General features: G+C 40.8%; 1 protein-coding gene across 1 annotated transcript in view; it reads right to left on the bottom strand.

Annotated features, from left to right (window-relative positions):
* The window catches only part of NPAS3 (neuronal PAS domain protein 3), a 757,526-nt gene that overhangs the window by 241,979 nt on the left and 490,139 nt on the right, over positions 1-25,408 (bottom strand). Inside the window, exon 5 of the mRNA XM_024741993.1 lies at positions 2,865-2,954. Within this exon, the coding sequence (XP_024597761.1) occupies positions 2,865-2,954 (90 nt within the window). The remainder of the gene's footprint in view (positions 1-2,864; positions 2,955-25,408) is intronic.

The raw sequence follows: 25,408 nt of genomic DNA, 5'->3' as shown, positions 1-25,408 counted from the left end.
CACTGGATACGATGATACAGTTACACATTTTCTTGATTTAATGGCACCGTTTAAAAAGGTAAGAAGGGACAATAACTATATAGATTGCTTGCCACTGTCTAGAATTTGATGGAAGAACCACTGAGTCAAAGTTGTAGGACAAAAGCAGAGTGTTTGGTTTGCACTTAATTAAGGATGTGTGTGTGTGTGTGTGTGTGTGTGTGTGTGTGTAAAAGATTAAGGAGGTACTTAATTGAATAACTTTGAGTACATTTACACTGTATGTCACCCGTGAGCAGCCCATAACCCATAACTGAAAGAGGGCACTGAAGAAACTTGGGAAGAGTTATGTCTCAGGACCCCCAACTACCTTTTTAGAACTTAGAACATTAATTGGGTTGGAAAACCTTTTCCAAAGTTTTAGCATAGATTTTCCCCCTCATTCTTTAGGCATTTCAAAACACACCATGCCCTATCAAATTATTTCCATGTTAACCCAGAACTATTTCTAAATTTGTTTGGAACTCCAAATACACTCATTGGTGTGTGCAAAAATCACTTTGTAGTGATTTACCCTTCATCATTTCAGTTGCATCGCGCCTTCAGATGAAGACTTCTGTCCCGTACCACGTGGCCTCTATCTGCGCATTGGACCCTTTGGGCGACACTGGACACAACCTCCACGGAGGGCAACAGCCCATTGTGGCCAGCGTCTACCCCTGGGCGAGTCAAGACGCTGACTATTGATATGCACTTTACAACCCATCCCATGCAAAGGTGGGGAAGGACTGCACGGAAGTTGCCAGCTACTGTACCATGTCTGCACAGCTGCTTTATTCTACGGAGACCTCAATGATTTGCCTCAGATTTTAGGAAAAGACTGACTTGACGCCACAGTAGAGAAGCAGTGGAATCTATTGCTTTTAAGGAGAAACCAGCACAGGGTTAAAGCCAAATTTTTCTTGAACAGATGATATTTCAGATGGCCACACTATTCCAGATGCATCAATTTCCTTGAAAATCCAATCCATATATGTGCATATGCTGTGCTGGCAGGAGGACTGACTGAAATGGCCAAGACCCAAGAGCTAATATTCTTTTGGCCAGAATAATGCAATTATTATTTTCCTAGCTATCACTCTAAGCATACAGAGCCATCTGTTATGCAAAGCAAACGTACACATCTCAATTACAGAAAATGCAGTTGCCTTGACAGAATTTGCATTACACCACTAACCAGGGCTGTAAAATGTGTTTTGAGCGAGTATATAATGGATGCTTTTCGGGAGTCCCCTAATTAGCATTTACCTGCTTAAACTAATTATTCATCCTTCTTCTTCACTGGCTTATTAAACTTTGTTGGATAGTCTGCACAAAACAGATGAATACGGGCATCGCGGAACAACAAACAGTGGGGTTTCCAGTTCTGTACAGTATTAATATGGTGGCGCCCCAATTTCAGCACTGGAGATTCTCAATTCTAGGTCCCAAACAGATTAAGACAAGGCTTACAGTCTATTAAAAGCCATTAGAAAACCAGAGATTTCAACAAGACGCAAGAATACTAATATCGAGTTGACGGTAGCCCAGCTTCTATCATTTGGTTTGCTCAAGTTTACATAAAATAGAATTGCTAGATACACTACAGCCAATAGCTCGCATGTCCTTAAAGGAAGAGTTAATGGCCCCCCGCTTGGATTCTCAAAAGCAAATAATTAAATTTGGCAGCGTTTCTCCTCCTCCCCCAACCCTCCTCAAATGCCAGATATGTCTCTCTGTTATTTCCCAATGTCCTTCTTGATTTAGCTATTACCCAGCAAAATCACTAACGGCCAAAATGTTCCAACCATGCTGGCTGCCTCCTTAGAGCAGTGCCAACTCTCAGAAGCCGTGAGTTTAGGGTGAGTCCTGCCGAAGAGGAGAGAGACAAATCTTATCTCCATCTTTAGCTTAAAGGGGAAACTGAATGAGCAGTAGATTATCCAGCTTGGCAGATCATCACATACATACAAAATCCCTCCCACCGACGCTGTGTTTTTCTCGTGCCAAACCACCAGATGAAAAGGGTCAAGCTCAGCCAATCACCTGTGTGGGCACACATACCCAGATGTTTAGCATTTTTATGGAGAAAACATCTGGATAATTAGTGGAACTGCAAACTTTTCTTCAGGGTATTTTGGCATTCTGTAGCTGCAGCCTGTGTCTGGCAATCCAACGAAAGTCAAATCTTTGTGTTCCAGGGGAATCTCAAGAACTGACATCTAGGATTTTTTCCCTTGCCCCATCTGCCTCCATCTTCTTTTCTTTTCACCTCTGACAGACACATGTGGGTAATTAAACCGCAAATAATGAAAGATTATCCTATTTTATGAAATTGTCTTTCCGCATTAGGAAATATTTGCAAAGGCAGCAAAATACGTCCTTGCAGGAACCCTCCCTGCAACACATTTTAATGGTCTCTTTCAGCATTTCTTGACTCCAAATGACTCCCTGTCATTGTGTCAGCTCCCAGGACAATGCAGGGTCCTCCATAAACATCCAGTAATAGGACACAAGGGAAGCACTATTAGTGTGTCCCTCTCCTACCGGGCACAGAGGTTTCAAAGTTCAAAACAACCAAGGGAAGAAACTTCATTTGTTCTCGATAAATTAATAATGATCCTTGGGGGGTGGGGAGGGGGACTAAAGTTTTGAGCACAGGTTGATTCTGAACATTCCGAAGTGACATACAATTTTCTCATTGACTTTGTGATCAGAGTCAGGTAGAGCCATTTAAAGAATAAATTGGGTAATTCACGCTAAAGAGAGTATCTGCTGAAGAAGGAAAGACATGAGGCTGAAGGAGCCTTCACAACTGCTGTCAAGAATCAAATTGTCTTACTTACTTGCGAGAGGCCTAGGTAGATGGAGACCGTTTCAGAAATGTACAAAAATTTTCCTTCTTGATTTAGTGCAAATACAAAGCCATCCAGGGACTGCAGAAAAAAATAAATATATAAATAGGTTAATAAGTATATATCGTGGGGATTTAGTTAATAAGGCATCTGATGCAAAGCAACACATAACCAAATTTAAGACCACTTTTTCCTTCATGTTTAACACAATCCTAAGATCTTTACTGCATTATACATGAACAAATGAAAGGTCTGAATTAAGACCACAAGCTCTCCCTTATTCCAGGAACTTCCTTATGTCTCTGTCATTTTGATCAAGATGCATTACATTTATATATAAAATCAAGTCATGTTGATTTTATGAGATGTTGCCTTTATTTTTTTGGATTCAGTAGTTACTGAGATTAAATCAGCATGATTATTAAATAGCTGAACAGGAATGAAAATTGTCTTGGAATAAGAGAAAAAAAAAGAGTTCTTATACGAAGAGTAAGTAAAATCACCACTTGAGCTCCTATGGACATCAATAATTTGCTAATTAATAGAGGATTATTCTCTCCTCACTCCCAGTGCCTATTGTGTTAGAGCAAATAGGGCAAGTCAGTATATTATGGGTGAATGTTTACAGGCTAAAGCCTTACAAACTGTAATCCTTGTTTTGCAAAACTCTGTATTAAAGTTTTATTTGATAGATCTAGTTTCTACTACAACTCCTGAAGTGGAAAGAAAAGAAGAAGAGGGGGTGGGGGAGGAGGACGAAGGATGCTGCACATCATCTGTAACTCCTGAAACTTTAGTCCACTTTTCAAAGGGAGGGCTTCATTTTCAGTTTGACGAATGGTGTAAATCATCATGGACTCCAACTGCAAGATACCACTCAAATTGAGAATAGATTTGTTTTCAAATTCTTGCAATCCAAGTGCATTTTATATGTTCCATCATCCTCCTGTCTTGTGTTTTGCTTTATTTATTTATTTTTAACCAGGTAGGTTGCACAAGTATTGCTTGCCCCAAAAAAGAAGTTTTAAAGATTAGTGGTATTTACAAAGGAATTTGGAAATACAGGGAATCCTCACTGGGAACAAGGTATGGGGCAACATTAAACGAATGTCATAATTTTTAAATATAGAAAGGTGGAAGAAGCATGTAAAATTCAGGTAGAAAAATACACTGCCTCAAATCTCAGGAATAATTTCAGCCTCTTAAAATACTGAACTTTTTCAGAGTTATATATGTATAACATACATATATATGTATTTAATATATATGTATATATTAAATACATGTATTTATATATATGTATGTATCGCTATGGGAATATGTGTTTGTGTGCGTGTGTATGAAATTTGGATTCCATGCTTCCTGATCTATTTTCACAGCCCCACCGGTCAGAAACTATGGGTAGCACCCAACCACCTCCTCTGATTTAGTGGCTTCTGAAAACAATTCAAAAGTCACATTGTATTGCTCCACATAAAAGCAAATTACACGATAGACAAGGTTTTGGTCAAGACAGTACAACAATAAGAGCTTACATTTATTATGTACTAAGCAGTTTGCATGTATTGTCTCTTTTAATTTTCACAAGCACCATTTGAGGTAATTATATTATTATCCACATTTTACATACAAGGAAATTGAGGCTTAGCGAAGTTAGGCAATATGCCTGACCCTAGCAAGTGATGAAGTTACGATTCAAACTCATGAACGAGACAGTCAGACTCATTCACTATACTGCCTTGCCTTCCACTAAAAATAAAGATTCTCTACTTGATACGAGTACATTAATGAAAAGATAAATCGGATAGCATTTCTGAAGTTAAAATATTTGTATTAAGAGGCAGCCTATAACTTCTTAAAAATCATCCCTTGTTTTTGAATGATTTGTTCCAATGATAGAATCCTACCATTAGGAGACAAATGAGAAATGGGATGACAAGAGAGTTCATAAGTCACTTCCACAAGAGGTCACCTGGTTACCTTTGCTCTGTAATATCTCCCTGGAAGCATCTAGAGGACAGGGAGCAAAACACTGTCTAAGAGAACTGCACTCAATATCTCTGACAAAACTGTCAAACCCTCTGGAGCCTTGTGAGAGGCAAACTTTCAAGCTTCAGGTGTGGTGCAATGGAAGCTTACTTGGAACCAAAAGTGCAAAAGGATAGAAGTTTCCTTTGCATAAGTTTGGGAAGCATCTCATTTCAACATGTCTTCACCTCAAGCAAGACATCTCCTGAGGATGACTCATGAGGATTAAGACTCCCTCTTTTGACCTTCCCCAGGGGAGAGAAGGGCCTGGTTAGGTTTTCCATTCAACCTAAGAGCCATGGTCTGGTATATAATCACAGAGAGCTGTCTGTGTAAGCCATCTTCTCAAACCCTAAAATGCCACTATCAGATTAGAGGGACACACAGAGAGAGATCACAAGGGAACTTCTATGAGGACAAGTGACAATCAGAAAGCTAAATGAGAGCAGAAGAAAGGATTAATGGAGATGGCACAGAGATGACCCCCTGTAGTCTAAACTCTCATTTTTCAAGTGAGGAAATGTCAGCACAGAGAGGCTAAGTGGCTGGGTAAGACCATACAGCCAGCTAGTGGCAGAGCCAGGATTAAATATGCCGCCTCCCATAGTATTATTAAAGCACTGATGACATTGTATCATCCTGGTCGGCTTATTCAATTCCCAAGGAGACTGAATTTCTCCACAGTGAGGCAATGTCTTATTTATCTTTAGCCAACACTTAACAATTGTTCAACTAAGACTTAGTAAATCCAATTCTACCTCCAAGCCCAAAGCTCCTTCCCTCACATCACACATGCTAGAATTGAGTAAGAGAAATGGTAATTATTTCCTCCAAGAGTTCTGTTTATGGAGTTATTAGATTATTTGTAGATTCTGATGCCACAGATGTCTAACATAGTCTGGGATAGCTCCTGACATTTGGAAGATCAGAGTTAGACGGGATCCTTTCATAGTCTTTCAAAATACCCAGTGCTATTCATTTGCCACTGAAACACATCCTTTACTTTCTCACTGAAAGGGATTATGATTTTTTTTTTGAAAGTAGGTTCATATCTCATGTATTTACTAAAATACTAGAGGAAGTTTGGGCACCATAGCAGGGAAAAGGAATATCTGGAGGCTAAACATCTGATACTATTAAGTAGTGGCAATCTAAGAACTGGCCAGTTTTGTTTGGCAAAAACAGAAGCTTCGACACATGCTCCAATTTCCTGGTGAGATTAAAATGAGGCTCTGTCTACGTGACTCAAAACATCCAGTCAATTCAATTAAAAATAGCCAGTTTGGTGGGGGGAAGAAACAACTAGTCAGGTTAGTTGTTTGTCATTGCAAAGATAAACAAAACAAGTTAGTTAACCATATTGTTCACTTTTATGCTTATCATTTCAGTCAATTCTATCTATAGTATCAGATGAAGATCAATAACTCAGTTATAATTACATTTCAAATAAAGAATGAATACGAAACCAGGTCTCCAGCAGGTTGGCAAGGTCGCTCTTCGCGTAGCCACTACCTTCTGATTCAGGGTCATCCCTGTCTATAGTTAGCTGTATTTTGCTGCTTAGAAAATTTTTAAGAGTAGCATCAGTATTGGTTTAATGTGGGTGTCTTAATTTTAAAAGGTGGGAGGAGGAAGGAAACATTCAATTAGTTAGTCTTGGGAACCAAATACGATCAATCTTAAAGTTTGGTGGAAATTTAAAAAATTTTGGGTCAAGAAACTGCTATATACTGAGCTGTTTCAATCACTGCAGGCTACCTTTTAATTTTTTTTTTTTTTTAAAACTGCCCACTGTTTTCAACAGGCGCCAATTAAGATTCTGGGGTCAAAGGGTTAATTACATCTTCTTAGTATGTAGGATTTTCTGATTATTAACTAAGGTTGGATTAAGATGAAAAAGAATCTACACAAATGTTAATGCTAGTCCCTCCTTGAGAAGATTTATTATAAAGCCACGCTGAAATCTATCTGCTTTCCTCAAAGCAGATGGAGAAAAAAATCTTAGAAGAAACAGTAAAACAGACATTTTCAAGGCATGCGAATGTCTGATTCATCAAGACAGTGTTCTTATTACTAAAACCAGTTCTTAGCCATCTCGACAGGGCTGTTGGGAGATTTTCTTTGTCACAACCCAGTAAGTCTACGAGGTATGTGTGCAGCAATAAGGCTTAGATACAGAAGTCAGGAGCTATAACATCTCTGAATAATAATGCCTGTAATTATAATTTATATCCCCTGACATCAGTGTAACACATAAACTGTAAGGCACAGTTTCTTAACCCCAAAAGCTGAGTGCCTCTAACAGTATTTGTCAAATAATGAGGCTATTTCTTTCCAGGGTACGAAACTAACTATAGCTTCATGATTGAAGGTATACTAATGTTTAATGCATTGTGCTAAATGGATTTATAGTCGTCAAAGTTGTTTTATCTCTGCTTTCTTTCTTTTTCCCGCATATTTCACTGTAGCCAAATTTCAGAGTGAACTCTTACTATCGTGCCCTTATAGAGACAATTCTCATGTGTAGGACTACTCTGAAATTAGTGGTTTTTTTCTACTACATTCCAATGTAGAAGAGAAAAAAAGAAATCACCCCAAACTCTTTTCCTATGACCTAACTCCAGTTAGAGTGAAGAATTACCAGTAGGCTAGGTTATTTTAACGACAGATTATTTTAAACTAAGCCTTCACCATCTGTTCCACCCCCTAATTATGAATGCAAAAAGAACATATTTCACAATTACATCAGTAAAAAAGTAAGATATACGTGATTTAAATGCAAGTGTGTGCTCCGTGTCCTATGCACTATGCATCTGCGATGTTCTTCTACTTCAGGCTTAGGTTATGGAGAAAATACCCACCCGTGATAAAGTACAGTCTCTGACACACTCAACGTTCCCTCCAAACCCAGCGTTTTTCATTGTCATGACATAATTCTGTTAGGACAAGAGCAGAACATGAATTTGAGCACAATGCTTGCCAGCCATTAGATACGGGCACTTTATAACTGCTACAGTGGCTTTGCTGTTAACAAGGAGAGGCTGTGTGAGGAAATCCTTTCTGCAACCTGAGCAGTGGGAGAGCATCACGAATACGTGAGCCTGCCCTTGAACCACGTATCTCCACCATCATGAAAGAGTGAAGAAGCCAAGCGCAAAAGAAGCACGGTCTGGAGAGTGAGGATGGGGCCCCAATACTTATCTTTCCACTCTGTTTTGGCAGCAGATAAAAGAGTTAGGAAAAAGCGTTTCTTACATTTTTTTGGCCTTTCAATACAATAACACTTTGATCGAGCTCATTAAAATGCCATGTTGCCCTCTGATTGCACTCAGGAGGTGATGCTGTACTGCCCACGCACACACATGTGGACTCCCGGCAACCTCGAGGAGAGCCTGGGATGATGCCCAGAAGTGCCCACGTGTATCTGTTTATGGGGAAGAAAAAGTTTCCCAAATTTTGCCTTTGCAATCTGAATTTTAACCATCAAGCACTGTGGAGAAACAAAAGCCTTATTCTTAGAAAGCATCTAAGTCAAGTATATTTGCTCAAAGTGGAGAAAAGCACACATCAATGGTTGGGCTTTTATTTAACTCTCAGAAATCTCTCAGAGCTTTCTGGCTCCTGTGTCTTTTCTTTAGTCCCCTCACTGGCAATGAGTCAATAACATGAAGGATGATATTCTAACAGGCTCATATGATTATCACATACCCAAAGCTACATGTTCCCCAATCACAATGCTAAATTGGATTAATTCGGTCAAATCTGACTACTTTCCCTTTAAAAAAGAATTCCAGAACAACAAACCTTGATACTGCAAGACACCTTTCCTAAGAGTTTCCTAAAACACATAACTCCAAACATCTTAGGTGAGAAAACAGTGCAGAGAGACACAGATGGCCTCTCTTCAGGTCTTAGAGGAGAGGTACCAGAATAAAAGGGGAGATGTTGAGCTAGTGAAATGTTACACCATGAAAAGAACAAAGACATCTGCTTTCTGAGCAAGGAGATCAGGTTTTGCTTCTGCTCATTAAAATTCCATTTCGTGGAAGCTGTGTATCAAAGTGCTGACCTTTTTTCTCTGGGATGCTAGTTCAAGCCGTACATCCAGCCTTGAGGAAGGTGGATTTCTTGATTTGAACATCCATCCAATTGGACAACAGGCTCTGGTATAAAGAAAGGGTGCGGCATTTGGTAGAACCACACGTGTCTGTGTCTCTGAGCCACAGGGGGCAACACGCAGACCCCACATTATCTGTGGCTTGTCCCAGGGGACTGGGACTCCACCTGAGGCAGAACTGACCATGTGCTCCTTCTGCCTCAAGAAGAGGATCCCCACTAGCTATCCTAAGGCACAAATATCCACTGCAACGTTAAAATGTCTCCTTTTTGTGTATGTGGTATATTTATTTATTGAAACATAGGCTTTTCAGAATCCAGGAGGGAATTCCTTATTGTGCGTCCTTCTCTTTGAATTCAGAATTCTCTTTCAAGTTAAAGGCAGAATTCCCAGGTCGGCAGGAGTAATATAAGCACTATGTCGTATTGGTCCTGAAAGACCTAAAAATGGCACTGCTTTGCTTTGGCTACGCATGGAGCTTGGTTCCAGGTGTCTTTCAAATTGTCTGAGTTATACAAAACAACACACAAAAAAGAACAGATACTAATAATTGTTGGCATCCTGTGGATAAGAGATGACTGTAAAATAGGGAATGGTCATAATACATACACACATATATAGATATACATATAATATATATCAAATATGCTATGATATATCATATATAATATATATGATCATAGCATATTATATTATATGATGTCTTAAACAATGCTCAGTTCACTCAGATATTCACCAAAGAGGAGAGGGAAGGGAAGGAAACTAATATTTGTTAGGGAAATTATTTAGCCCAAATGTGAGCTAGGTATTATTTAATCCTACGTTACAGATAAGGAAACTGAGGCTCAGAGAAATTAAATACATCGCCCAATGTCACACATCAATACGTGGTAGATGTAAGAAAGAAGGAACTTCCTTTTCCTCCTGCTACTGGGACTACCAGCTGGGGACTTCAGTTGTTTCACACCCCATCACAGCTGCTAGGAATCTATGCTTCCTCCAGCATTTCTTTCCACATAAGTGAGTCTCACACTCCTCTTTTTGCAGTGTGATGCATTCAGAAAACACCTGTTGCACCAGGCCTTCCTATGCACCAGGTCTGTACTAGCTGAACGAAGACCAACTCATGAGTTATGTTCTTAAAGAAAATTCATCTGTGGGATCCAAGACTAAGAAAACGAGTAAAGTTGGAAATTAACTTTATAAAACAAAAAGCAGCAAGGCAAAGGCAGCTTAGGACACCCACCCTCCGTACCTGGTGGGTACTCCTGTCTGATATTACCAAGCTCCATACCTCTAATATGCTGTCTTTGGGTTGGAAAAGGCATGGATTAATGGAATTTGTACTTTTTAAGCTTTATTGAGATACAATTGACACATGAAATTGTAAAATATTTAAAGTATATATTGCGATGATTGGATATACATATACATTCCTCCCGTCTGGTTAATTAACACATCCATCACCTCACATATTTATCTTCCTGGAGTTTGTAAATGTCCAGTCAAGAGACTACAGCCCTCAAGGAAATTCTCATGCCTTAGAGGAAGAGGCTAATGCCTAGAATAGAGAAGGGACCCCAGTTAATACATAACTGCTAGGAGAACCACACCTCCCAACGGGCGACTGCCAGGACAAGACTTGAGAACACACACCAGCAGGCCATGGAGCTGGCCAGCGCACTAACCCCATTTCCTGTCCCAAAGTTTTTCATTTAGACTCAGAGTTTTTTCCTTTCTACACTATTTTATACAGAAGTTCATGTGAAAATAAGATTGATTTTGCAGAAATTTATTTTATAGTCATGTTTGCCTAAAAGTACATGCTCAGTGATACAAGATAGACCCATGTTGCTGTTTCTGTTATGGCTGATTATGACATGAACCGGACTGTTTACCGGGCAGTGGGTAACTTTAAAGAACAGGATATTTAAAAGAAAATGATAAAATCTTTGTACATGTAGTTCTTTAGGTAAGGAGTTTGTGTCAGAGGTAGTAACAATGATTAGAGAACCCTGTAATGAATTTAGCATATTAAAAGACCATTTAGAGACCTTAGATATTAAACTGGTGCATTCACATGAGTTTCATTTCAGGAAACACTTACTGATATCTCTAGGGAAAGGGTATTAAAAACATTTGTATTGAAAAGAACTTAATTGTTACAAATAAAGTTGCCATGGACTAACTGAATTATGATCCCCACTCCACCCCCCCACCCCACCCCTGCAAATTTATATGTTGAAGCCCTAAACCCCAATGTGACTATATTTGGGGACCAGGTTTTTAAGAGGTAATTAAGGTTAAATGAGGTCATATGGGTCCTAATCTGATAGGACTGGTGGCCTTATAAGAAGAGAAAGAGAGAGCAATCTCTCCACAGGCAAGCACCCAGAAAAGGCCATGAGAGCACACAGCCAGAAGGCGGCCATCAGCAAGCCAGGAGTAGAGTCCTCACCAGAATCCAACTGTGCTGGCACCCTGATCTTGGACCTTTAGACTCCAGGCTATGAGAAAATAAATTTCTGTTGTTTAAGCCACCAAGTCTATGGTATTTTGTTATGGTAGCCTGGACTAAGACAGTAGTTTGGAAATTCTGGTGGGGGAAGATGCTTGGGCCATGAAAACCTTCAGTGTTAACTTCAGGAAATCATTGTAACTAGATTCTCTGCTCTTTATGTATCATTCATGTAATTAATAATTAATTTTTACTAGACCCCCATTAAGCTATAAATATGATGGACTGCTAATAGCAGCGTTCAGTCCCAGAAATCGACAATACTTATTAGGATTGTTTTTGAAATCGTTTTCAAGTAATTGCACCTATTCTGTATCTTATATTTACAATATTGATATCTTTATATTGGTTTTCTGTACAGTTCAAATGCTTAAAGGCTACATTGCTTCATTGCCTTAGCTCCATACAAAGCAAAGATGCATATTTATGTGAAAATCAATTACTCTGATGGAATTAGAAGCCAGGTCCTGAATGATCTTGAGATAAACGGCTTGGTTTACCACCTGCTACGGCTCTCGACTGCTTTGCCGACCTTCTATTTTCATTTCACAGTTGGCCACTGAGTCTAGGTAAGAAAGGACGGCATACGTGCTTGTCCACAGAGGTCTCATCCTATTCAGGGGTCTAAAGAAATGCTTCTGCTTTTATCCCCACATGCCTATTGAACACAGGTGAAGCAAAAGGGATTGTGGACTTTTGTTGTTTGCTAACATACTTGCATATCTCCAAAGCATAACAACTAATGTCAGAAGAAATCTTCTTCAGAGAATCTCTAGATGATATCCTTCAAAGCAGAGCAATTGAGTGTGAAATTTGCTAGCACCAAATTTGCTAGGTGTATATTAAATGACAGTCCAAATTTATACCATTAAAAGCAATGGTACTTGGCTATATATCTTGGCTTCTGCTGTGGTTCAATTCAGGAACGGAATGAAAGGACTGGGCTAGACTATGAAGTTTCTGTTTGTGGGATAAAGACATTAGTAAAGAAGAAAATTAAATTCTGATATTTTCCACTGACTTTCTAAAGTGAAATTTTTTAATATGAAAAATGAGATTGGAGTTTTCTTCCTGCTCCTGATCTCCTCTGATGACTATCGTGACTGGAAGAGAATTCAGTGCCACCACTGAAGAGTTACTCGTTATTTTATTACTTGAATTTCCAGGATCAAAAGATGCTTTACCCAAAATCTAAGTGAGATTTAATAGGCATCATGGGACTGAAGTTGTCTATAGAGAAGTATAGCTAATGGAAATGCAAAGATAAAACCTAAAGTGCCTAGCTTGAATGTAAAATCAGACATGTTACAGTGATTTGAAGAAGGTGAAGGATGTATCTAAACCACGGAAACAACTGGGCTTACCATCTCACGCCTTTCTGACCCACCTATGAGGCAGCAAAAGTGACAGACCCAACTATTTTCTGTTTTTGCTATTTGACTAAGTCAGATAATCACTGTGAGTTTTTTCCTTTAAAATATGTTCCCAAATTTGTTTAAAAAATACTCAAAAATTATAATTCTGTTTTGTCTTGAAGTTGAAGTTTTTACTAGAGTAACGCATCATGGGTGTCAAAGGGCAAATCAGATGCAATACATGAACTGTCACTAAATGGTCAACTTTTCAGGAACAGATCTATTCTATAAATTTTGAGATGCCTGGATACTTGGTTACCCAGGTATCTCCAAAGGTGCTCACATATGGTCTTATAATTCCCAAACACAGATGGATCATTTCATGGAACTAAAAATGCCACCATATAAATTTCCCTGGGCAGAAGGAAATGTAAAAGGTTTTGGCCCGGATATAATCTTCCCTTTCTCCCTGTCCTGGAATGTTATCATCAACTAGGATCTTCCCCTTTCCTAGGTTCCTTAGTGAAGTTGGAGGCCGGTAACTGACATCCTAGACACCTGTCAAAGAGTGACAGACCTTGCTATTCTACTTTTTCCTAAGCAGCACATAGCACGTCCGTCTGCTAGGCAGGTCTAAGTGACTGTGCATTTTGTCTTGGGCTATTTGGCACGGGTGGCTACAGAACACCACATATCTACTTTAGCTCTAGAGGCTGTATCAACTAACACACCTGAGGAATCACTGGATAAAGTGTTTTCAGTGACTCAGGGCCATGTGCTTCATTGAAGTTATATAAGAGCCATAACATTACACATCCTGCAGGGATTCACCGTAACGATAGCTGTAACATAACTACATCATGCGTGATCTATTCAAAGGCGCTGATGTGCCAATTTGCAGCAATTCTAAAAGAAATTTGCAGTTGGTCATGTTGATAATTCATTCACTAGAAACCTTGAATCAATAGTCTCAGTCTAATTCTAATGTGCACAATGATCCATTTACCCACACTTTTGACTTAAATAGCTAAAGACAGGTGAGAACAAAAATAATTTGAAAATGGATATATTCCACCATTCAATGCATTTGATGAATGACAGTCTACCTCTCAATGACTATTGGACTAATTAAAATTCTAGTTAATCTACAAAATTTATAGTGGCCTCAACCATACAGCCCTTAAATACCTTCAGCCACAACCGTCACCTCCTACATAGTCATTCTCAACCTTCGATGTCAAAGACATCCAAATTGCCAGCAACAGTGGTAGGAAGGAACAATTCCAAGTCTGATTCTTCACTTGGCCCTCTGCCTGGTTTCTTTTAAGGGATCGGCAGGTGAACTAGTATTATTTTCATTACTAGGATGGTATTTTTCTTAGCTGTCTAGAATCCCAAGACTACAAGATGATCCACTTCCCATTTAAGACATTTTCTACCTGTATCTACCACATTCCATCACATAAGCTTGAAGACTTAATTTTTTAATGGAGAACTTCCTAATAATTTTGAAAGAAAGATGAATCCCCATTACAACTCTTCCTTAAACATAACTTAGAGTGTAAGTAAACACCAACCTCCTCACGAGTGATAGTAGCCTGAAAAAAGTGAGGAAGTATTATAGAACATCACCTGGGATCACCTTGGAAACCAGTGTAGAGGTTTGGGATCAACAGCTTCAAGCCCATTTCTAGTTTTCATTTCAGCCCCCTTTTCATTTCTCCTCTTTTCTCTTATTTCCTTTTATCTCTTTGCCTTTTACCTTTTGGTTTGCATTCTGCATTCATCCATTTAGTGCAAGAGAGATTGATGGTTGTGGGGATGGTGTGGTGTGGTGTGGTGGTCAGTGTGTACCATGCTTCTCAGCTACTGTTCCCAGCAATCCTGTTCTGAATGTGTTTGTATGTGAAAACTCCCCCGGGCAGTAAAACAACTATGAAAATGTTTATATATCTGACTCATGGATGAATAGTGATTACTGACAAAATTTGAAGACCAAGAATGGCTCCAAATTTGTGTAGGCTAGTGTAAATTTTATGTGGTTGAATATTGGCAATAGATTCTTTCTGCCTCCAATGAGATTTGTTCATTTTAGCCTTGACCTTTTCCAACAAGTGAGATTTGTTTTATTGTCTTGCTTGGGGGCTTCTTCTTAGTAATAGGATGACCTACTTTAATTTCTACTTAAATGCTTCACAGGCTGGAGAGTGAGTTTCCCTAAAGGACTGAGCCCCTAAAGACTCAAATTGGCCTCTGTGTCCTAATGGAAGACTTTTATCCCGAAGCAAATAAAAAATATATTAAGGGTTTTACAAACACAACCTTAAGCCTTTATCATTTTCTGTATGTTCTTTCTGTTCTCATTATAAGTAATCGCACTTGCTTAAGACATTTGCTGCTCCTCTCCCCCAGATTTTTAACCCTTTCCTGGCTCTTTTCCGTCATGCAGACACCTTTCATGAAAGTGTATAGTCAACATTATTTTGCCATTTCCTAAGAAGCACACAGACACGGCCTATTGGATGTGGCCTAAAAGCACACAGGCATGACCTACTAGGCAGAACTAACATACTTCATGTCGGCGCAGGTCTCCTCAGTTTATCAACATACTGAATCCCACTTGAGCTAGTGAGACTAAGACAGTGTAACGGTACATGACTAACATTATTATCAATATCCCATAATGCAGTGAGGCCAGCTCTCTTCCATAATCTCAGCAAGGTTTAAGTAACATACCCTTATAGGCAATGAACAAAAGAAATTCTTTCACTTATTTCCAAAAAGCAATTCTTCCTTATATTGGGCTTCTTTAATGCACTGGATTATGTTATCTCAACTAAAAATTTCAATAACGTGACATGACACAAAATCTTCATTTTTGAGCAGGATAAAAATCTTTGTCCCCAAAGGTCTGCTACACAGAGTAAAATCTATGGGTTCTGCTGTGAATCATTTACGTTTGCTTCTTCAAGGCTGAAATCTTTTGGCTTCCAGGGACACACACAAGAGAATGGTGGGTGTCGCAAGTTATCCAGCAACTTTTTGAAGGAAATATATTACCAATGTCCCCTTTCGATGTATTAGGAAGTTTGAATGAATTACACAAGAGAACATATAGGCTTAAACACTCAAGTGTGGAGAGATGCCGTCTGTGTTGGAGGACATGGGCTGAAGCATTAGGGCCCTTCCCGCCACTTTTCTGCTCTGCTCAATTGACAATAGGATGGCTGACACAGTAAGCAGCTGAAGTAGTTTAAAGAGAACTGATCCTTTCACATCTCTCTCTAGTGTTTCTCCAGGATCCTCAATGAAAAAGCAATATGGGTATCATCCAAGTCCCAGGTGAGGCACCAGAAAGGGGGCGGGGGTGTCTGAGCCACAGGGACAGATTCCTGGCCTCATTAAGAGGTGTGAAACAGGAGACTTTCAGAGTCAGGGGACTTTAGAGGAATCCCCAAAAGAAGAGGGCTGATGAAGGAAAAGGAGATGCGTCAGGCAGATGGACTCCTTCTGAGCCCGGGGCGCCTCGATTGCGATCACTGCTTAGAAGCACATTCCATAGCTTTCACCAGGGAGGGACCTGCTTGAATTCTTGAAAAATGCCCAGCGAGGGGGCTATCCTGCCAAGGCCATAGCTCATGGCTCAAAGACCTGGGGCTATGGAGAAGCCTCTCTTAATCCCATCTTCTAGTCGCCCTCAACATGAGAGGCATGGCTCTGTCAGAAAGTCCCCAGTCAGGTTCAGAGGGACTCTAAGATTTGGGCCGATGGCAGAGAAGATGGGACAATTATGGCCTTGTCTCCTCAATTCCTTCCAGGAAGCTAAAGAGCCTATGTGGCCAGAGCTGAAGAGGTTCCACACCCAGCTTTGAAATGAGCATACTCCAAAGTCTTCAAGAGGCAGCCTGGTGCAATAGAAAAGAACACATGAGCTTTGTACTCAAGCAGACCTAAGCTGTAACTCTGAACTTGCAACTTCACTGTTTTCTTAAATGAAAATGTAAAGAATAATATCTATACCTTATTTATTCTACTCAACAGAGGTGTTAAGATGATTAGAGTTAATGCACATAAAAGTGCCATCATATAGTAGGTATTTAATAAATGGCACCCACCGTGGTTATTATTTGACTTGGGATGCTGATTTAGAAAGAGTCTCTGCTAATAAGAGTGGTTTTTACCTGGCATAAGGAGAAATACACACTTGGAAAAAGAGGGAAAATATACTAGAGGCAGTAAAATTAAATAAGTTAGATAAGAACTTAAAAGGACAAGCAAGAAGAGGACTCAGTATTCATGGTTGAAATACGATTTCATCCTGCCCATAAACATTCTTCTTTAGAACTTTAATAAACGCAAGCTGGGAACAGAATATTTGTAAAGGAGAAAAAGGCTATTATAGAAGTTATCAGAAAGAAACACATTAAGGAAATATAGGGCGGGAGACTTGGATAAGATTGTAATGTCAGCAAGAAGTTGAGAAAGAAAAAAACCCATAAAAACAGGATAAAAATAATTTTACTTTCATAAGCATGGTCATTTAAAAACGAGAACTGTTCAAGGATATATCTATATGTGTGTGTGTGTGTGTGTGTGTGTGTGTGTGTATGTATGATATTATATATACACCATGCGGATGAGTGGCAGACAGAATTTGTTGAGGCAGTCTCTGTTTTGGACCCTGGGAGAAGAACTTTACATTGACTAACCCAGTTCAATCCTCACTTCCTAACTCTGAGGTACAGGCACCCCCCAGAGATATTGTGGGTTCAGTTCCAGACCACCAGAACAAAGTGAATATTGCAATACATCGAGTCACACAAAACTTTTGGTTTCCCACTTGCATATAAGAGTTGTTTACACTATACCATAGTCTGTTAAGTGTGCAATAGATTTATGTCTAAAGAAACAATGTATATACCTTAACTAAAAATCTTTTATTGTGAAAATATGCTAACTATCATCTGAGCCTTCAGCAGTTCATAATCTTTTTGCTGGTGGAGGGTCTTGCCTCAGTGCTGGTGGCTGCTGACTGATCAGAGTGGTAGTTGCTGAAGGTTGGGGTGGCCACGACAATTTCTTAAAATGAGACAACAACGAAGTTATCCGTATGGATTGACTCTTCCTTTCACGAATGATTTCTCTGTAGCACGCAATGCTGTTTGATAGTAGTGGGTTGGCCAGAAAGTTCGTTCGGGGTTTACAGGAAAACCCGAATGAACTTTTTGGCCAATCCAATATTTTTACCCATGGTAGAGCTTCTTTTAAAATTGGAGTCGAGGGCTTCCCTGGTGGCACAGTGCTTGAGAGTCCGCCTGCCGATGCAGGGGACACGGGTTCGTGCCCCGGTCCGGGAAGATCCCACATGCCGCGGAGCGGCTGGGCCCGTGAGCCATGGCCGCTGAGCCTGCGCGTCCGGAGCCTGTGCTCTGCAACGGGAGAGGCCACAACAGTGAGAGGCCCGCGTACCGCAAAAACAAAAACAAAAACAAAAACAAAATTGGAGTCGATTCTCTTAAAACCGGTTGCTAGTTTATCAACTAAGTTTAGGTAATATTCTAAATCCTTTGTTGTCATTTCAACAATCTTCACAGCATCTTCACAAGGAGTAGATTCCATCTCAAGAAACCCTTTTCTTTGCTCATCCGTAAGAAGCAACTCCTCATCGGTTAAAGTTTTATCATGAGATTGCAGCAACTCAGTCACATCTTCAGGGGCCACTTTTAATTCTAGTTCTCATGCTATTTCCACCACATCTGCAGTTACTTCCCCCACTGAAGTCTTAAACTCTCGAAGTCATCCATATCCTCACTTCCTAACTCTGAGGTACAGGCACCCCCCAGAGATATTGTGGGTTCAGTTCCAGACCACCAGAACAAAGTGAATATTGCAATACATCGAGTCACACAAAACTTTTGGTTTCCCACTTGCATATAAGAGTTGTTTACACTATACCATAGTCTGTTAAGTGTGCAATAGATTTATGTCTAAAGAAACAATGTATATACCTTAACTAAAAATCTTTTATTGTGAAAATATGCTAACTATCATCTGAGCCTTCAGCAGTTCATAATCTTTTTGCTGGTGGAGGGTCTTGCCTCAGTGCTGGTGGCTGCTGACTGATCAGAGTGGTAGTTGCTGAAGGTTGGGGTGGCCACGACAATTTCTTAAAATGAGACAACAACGAAGTTATCCGTATGGATTGACTCTTCCTTTCACGAATGATTTCTCTGTAGCACGCAATGCTGTTTGATAGTAGTGGGTTGGCCAGAAAGTTCGTTCGGGGTTTACAGGAAAACCCGAATGAACTTTTTGGCCAATCCAATATTTTTACCCATGGTAGAGCTTCTTTTAAAATTGGAGTCGAGGGCTTCCCTGGTGGCACAGTGCTTGAGAGTCCGCCTGCCGATGCAGGGGACACGGGTTCGTGCCCCGGTCCGGGAAGATCCCACATGCCGCGGAGCGGCTGGGCCCGTGAGCCATGGCCGCTGAGCCTGCGCGTCCGGAGCCTGTGCTCTGCAACGGGAGAGGCCACAACAGTGAGAGGCCCGCGTACCGCAAAAACAAAAACAAAAACAAAAACAAAATTGGAGTCGATTCTCTTAAAACCGGTTGCTAGTTTATCAACTAAGTTTAGGTAATATTCTAAATCCTTTGTTGTCATTTCAACAATCTTCACAGCATCTTCACAAGGAGTAGATTCCATCTCAAGAAACCCTTTTCTTTGCTCATCCGTAAGAAGCAACTCCTCATCGGTTAAAGTTTTATCATGAGATTGCAGCAACTCAGTCACATCTTCAGGGGCCACTTTTAATTCTAGTTCTCATGCTATTTCCACCACATCTGCAGTTACTTCCCCCACTGAAGTCTTAAACTCTCGAAGTCATCCACGAGAGTTAAAATCAACTCCTTCCAAACTCCTGTTAACGTTGATATCTTGACCTCTTCCCGTGAGTCACAAATATTCTTAATGGCATCTAGAATGGTGAATCCTTTCCAGGCTTTCAACAGACTTTGCCCAGATCCATCAGAAGAATCACTATCTATGGCAACTATTGCCTTACAAAATGTATTTCTTAAGTAATAACACTTGAAAGTTGAAATGACCCCTTGATCCATGGGCTGCAGAATAGCTATTATATTAGCAGGCATGAAAGCAAGATGAATCTTGTACATCTTCATCAGAGCTCTCGGGTGATCAGGTACATTGTCAATGAGCAGTAACATTTTGAAAGGAATCTTTTTTTCTCAGCAGTAGGTCTCAACAGTGGGCTTAAAATAGTAAACCATGTTGTAAACAGATGTGCTGTCATCCAGCCTTTGTTGTTCTATTTATAGAGCACAGGCAGAGTAGATTTAGCATAATTCTTAAGGGCCCTAGGATTTTCAGAATGGTAAATGAGCATTGGCTTCAACTTAGTCACCAACTGCCCCTAACAAGACAGTCAGCCTGTCCTTGAAGCTTTGAAGCCAGGCTTTGACTTCTCCTCTTTAGCTATGAAAGTCCTACATAGCATCTTCTTTCAACAGAAGGCTTTTTGGTCTACATTGAAAATCTGTTGTTTAGTATGTCCATCTTCATTTATTATCTTAGCTGGATCTTCTGGATCAGAAGTGCTTCCACATCAGCACTTGCTGCTTTACCTTGTGTTTTTACGTCATGGAGATGCCTTGATTTCTTAAACCTCGTGAACCAACCTTGATTAGCGTCAAACTTTTCTTCTGCGGCTTCCTCACCTCTCTCAGTCTTCAAAGAATTGAAGAGAGTTAGGGCCTTGCTCTGGATTAGGCTTTGGCTTAAGGGAATGTTGTGGTTGGCTTGATCCATGCAGACCACTTAAACTTTCTCCATATCAGCAATCAGGCTGTTTTGCTTTCTTATCATTCATGGGTTCACTGGAGCAGCACTTTATTTTCCTTCAAGAACTTTTCCTTTTCATTCACAACTTGACTAACTGTTTGGCACAACAGGCCTAGCTTTCAGCCTATCTTGGCTTACAACATGCCTTCCTCGCTGGGTTCGTGCCCCGGTCCGGGAAGATCCCACATGCCGCGGAGCGGCTGGGCCCGTGAGCCATGGCCGCTGAGCCTGCGCGTCCGGAGCCTGTGCTCTGCAACGGGAGAGGCCACAACAGTGAGAGGCCCGCGTACCGCAAAAACAAAAACAAAAACAAAAACAAAATTGGAGTCGATTCTCTTAAAACCGGTTGCTAGTTTATCAACTAAGTTTAGGTAATATTCTAAATCCTTTGTTGTCATTTCAACAATCTTCACAGCATCTTCACAAGGAGTAGATTCCATCTCAAGAAACCCTTTTCTTTGCTCATCCGTAAGAAGCAACTCCTCATCGGTTAAAGTTTTATCATGAGATTGCAGCAACTCAGTCACATCTTCAGGGGCCACTTTTAATTCTAGTTCTCATGCTATTTCCACCACATCTGCAGTTACTTCCCCCACTGAAGTCTTAAACTCTCGAAGTCATCCACGAGAGTTAAAATCAACTCCTTCCAAACTCCTGTTAACGTTGATATCTTGACCTCTTCCCGTGAGTCACAAATATTCTTAATGGCATCTAGAATGGTGAATCCTTTCCAGGCTTTCAACAGACTTTGCCCAGATCCATCAGAAGAATCACTATCTATGGCAACTATTGCCTTACAAAATGTATTTCTTAAGTAATAACACTTGAAAGTTGAAATGACCCCTTGATCCATGGGCTGCAGAATAGCTATTATATTAGCAGGCATGAAAGCAAGATGAATCTTGTACATCTTCATCAGAGCTCTCGGGTGATCAGGTACATTGTCAATGAGCAGTAACATTTTGAAAGGAATCTTTTTTTCTCAGCAGTAGGTCTCAACAGTGGGCTTAAAATAGTAAACCATGTTGTAAACAGATGTGCTGTCATCCAGCCTTTGTTGTTCTATTTATAGAGCACAGGCAGAGTAGATTTAGCATAATTCTTAAGGGCCCTAGGATTTTCAGAATGGTAAATGAGCATTGGCTTCAACTTAGTCACCAACTGCCCCTAACAAGACAGTCAGCCTGTCCTTGAAGCTTTGAAGCCAGGCTTTGACTTCTCCTCTTTAGCTATGAAAGTCCTACATAGCATCTTCTTTCAACAGAAGGCTTTTTGGTCTACATTGAAAATCTGTTGTTTAGTATGTCCATCTTCATTTATTATCTTAGCTGGATCTTCTGGATCAGAAGTGCTTCCACATCAGCACTTGCTGCTTTACCTTGTGTTTTTACGTCATGGAGATGCCTTGATTTCTTAAACCTCGTGAACCAACCTTGATTAGCGTCAAACTTTTCTTCTGCGGCTTCCTCACCTCTCTCAGTCTTCAAAGAATTGAAGAGAGTTAGGGCCTTGCTCTGGATTAGGCTTTGGCTTAAGGGAATGTTGTGGTTGGCTTGATCCATGCAGACCACTTAAACTTTCTCCATATCAGCAATCAGGCTGTTTTGCTTTCTTATCATTCATGGGTTCACTGGAGCAGCACTTTATTTTCCTTCAAGAACTTTTCCTTTTCATTCACAACTTGACTAACTGTTTGGCACAACAGGCCTAGCTTTCAGCCTATCTTGGCTTACAACATGCCTTCCTCGCTAAGCTTAATCATTTCTAGCTTTTGATTTAAAGGGAGAGACGTGAAACTCGTCCTTTCACTCGAACACTTAGAGGCAACTGTGGGGTTATTAACTGGCCTAATTTCAATATTGCTGTGTCTCAGGGAATAGGGAAGCCTGAGGAGAGGGAGAGAGATGGGGGGGAATGGTGGTTGGTAGAGCAGTCAGAACACACATAGCATTTGCCGCCTTACATGGGCACAGTTCTTGGTGCCCCAAAACAATGACAATAGTAACATCGAGGATCACTGATCAGAGATCACAGTAATAAATATAATAATAATAAAAAGTTTGATATATTGCAAGAATTATCCAAATTTGACACAGAGAGATGAAGTCACCAAATACTGTTGGAAAAATGGCACCACTAGACTTGCTAGACGCAGGGTTGCCAGAAACCTCCAATTTGTAAAAAGCACGGTGTCTGTGAAGTGCAATAAGGCCAAACACAATAAAACAAGATAGGCCTGTATATACTATCATCATCCCTGTTTGAGATGAGAAAACTGAGATCATAGAGTTAGTAAGTGGTAGTTGTGTGGCAGGAACACAAATGCAGCCTGTGTACTATATATTGACTCCGTGGACTTGGACCATATTTTTTCATGGTAGAGATTTTTAACTTTTTGGTACCAAACTGCTACTATTTGCCCCCCTATAGATCTGAGTTCCCTGGGGCAGAGGGCAGAGAAATGGTTCTCAGGGGGATGTCCAGAGCAGAGTTGGGGCAAGAAGGTGGTGGTTGTCTTCTCTGATTGTGACCTCAGCCAACCAGGAGACTGTAGCAGGTCTTGACAGTCTGCCAGACATGGTTTAAGCCGTACTTTGGTAAATCATAATCTACTGGGTAGATCTCATTCCACAGGTACGATTTTTTACATAGGCTGATTCCTAGGCAACTCTTACCCTTTTAACCCAAATAATACACATGCATCAAAAATACTGTGGCAAGTATACAGAAGAGCAGTTCTCCTATACCCAAACAGTATTGGAAATAGACATCTGATAGTCCCAGAAAAGTAAGTTGTATTCTAATACTCATCCAGGCTAAAGTGTAACAGACTGATAGAAAAATCTATAAGAATTTGAAGCAAGAATGGATAAAGGAGCTTCCCTGGTGGTGCAGTGGTTGAGAGTCCACTTGCCGATGCAGGGGACACGGGTTCGTGCCCCGGTCCGGGAAGATCCCACATGCCGCGGAGCGGCTGGGCCTGTGAGCCATGGCTGCTGAGCCTGTGCATCCGGAGCCTGTGCTCCGCAACGGGAGAGGCCACAACAGTGAGAGGTCCGCGTACCGCAAAAAAAAAAAAAAAAGATATTAACAGTAACATTTCTATTAGTAAGTTGCTGTTGAAAATACTGATACTGTAATGATTTTATACTAATTCTGTATTGTTTCCACCACTCCCTCTTCAAGTATAACTGGAAGCAGATGAAAGTGGATACGGGCTAGAGAGAAGACTGTCTCTTAGCTTCCGGAACTGTGTTCCAGATGGGAATGGGCTATCGAGAGTGTGAAACAAGATGAAGGAAGGAGGGAGGCAATTCCCACTGAGGTTCTCTCTTTGGCAGCAGCGTGCTTTACCTCAGTAACTTCTAAGTACACAGCACTGGCCTGCACATTCATCAATGTGAGGACAGGAGGGCAGGTAGGGGGTGGCGAGGAAAGAGAATAAAAAATGCCCAATGCTGAAGTCTTTCATCCACTCGACAATTTTGCCTGAGTCCAATTCTGTTTACCTTCAAATAACACCCGTCCTCCCAGGTATGTGAGAGACTTCAAGGCTGCTGGCTGTCTCCTGCTCAGCAAGCATAGGTCATGGTGTCCTAGGGAGTGTCTCCTGCTCTCCAGGGCTGTGTAAAGGCCAACATCTCCCTCCCACCATGTGTGTGTGTGTGTGTGTGTGTGTGTGTGTGCACGTGCGTGTGTGTGCCGACAGTTCTTTCACATGGGGCACATGATCAACTCATTATTTTTATGCTAAATGCCTATCAATGGGAGCCACCAACACTGAATTTTTGAATTCTAAGTTAATTTTTTAAAAATTCAGCACTGTTTATAAATGGCAAGGTCCTACTCTATAGCACAGGGAAGTTTATTCAATATCCTGTGATAACCCATAATGGAAAAGAATATGAAAAAGAATATATATATGTATAACTGAATCACTTTGCTTAAAGCAGAAATTAACACAACATTGTAAATCAACTATACTTCAATAAAATAAAATTTTAAAAATTCAGCACTGTTTAGATCTTAAAATCAGTTCTGGGGTTGCTGCTTTACTGAAAGAAGAATTGAGAAAAGGTTCAAAAGGAAGCTGAGAAAATGGTCAGATAATTGAAACATAAGACTTTTAAAGAATGGTTAAATGGATGGGATTATTCAGCCTGGAGGAGCCCTGGGGGTGACGTGAGCACGGGTGAGGTTCCTCCGCAGAGGCTGGAAGCGAGTCTTTCTGTTTGTAAAGGGAAAATGCAGTGTGCAGGATCTGGGTGGTAAAGGAAGGGTTTCCTGACACTGAAGACTATTATGAATAAAAATCGGTGATTGAGGACAGGTGGGTTGCCTCCTGATTGGACATTCTGGAAGGCCAGGTATACACTGCTGAGAAGAATGGCTTAAGAATGACCGTGCCTGAACTTGGGGAGGGGGAGGATGAATGAAGATGTATGTATGTGTGTGTAAGAGAGAGACAGACAAGGTGCTTCCCTGGTGGCGCAGTGGTTGAGAGTCCGCTTGCCGATGCAGGGGACACGGGTTCGTGCCCCGGTCTGGGAAGATCCCACATGCCGCGGAGCGGCTGGGCCCGTGAGCCATGGCCGCTGAGCCTGCGCGTCCGGAGCCTGTGCTCCGCAACGGGAGAGGCCACAACAGTGAGGGGCC

Source organism: Neophocaena asiaeorientalis, unplaced genomic scaffold (genome assembly GCF_003031525.2).
Source record: "Neophocaena asiaeorientalis asiaeorientalis breed wild unplaced genomic scaffold, Neophocaena_asiaeorientalis_V1.1 scaffold83, whole genome shotgun sequence".
Classification (NCBI taxonomy): domain Eukaryota; kingdom Metazoa; phylum Chordata; class Mammalia; order Artiodactyla; family Phocoenidae; genus Neophocaena; species Neophocaena asiaeorientalis.
The sequence above is the reverse complement of the archived record's forward strand: the minus strand, read 5'-3'. Positions and strand labels throughout refer to the sequence as shown.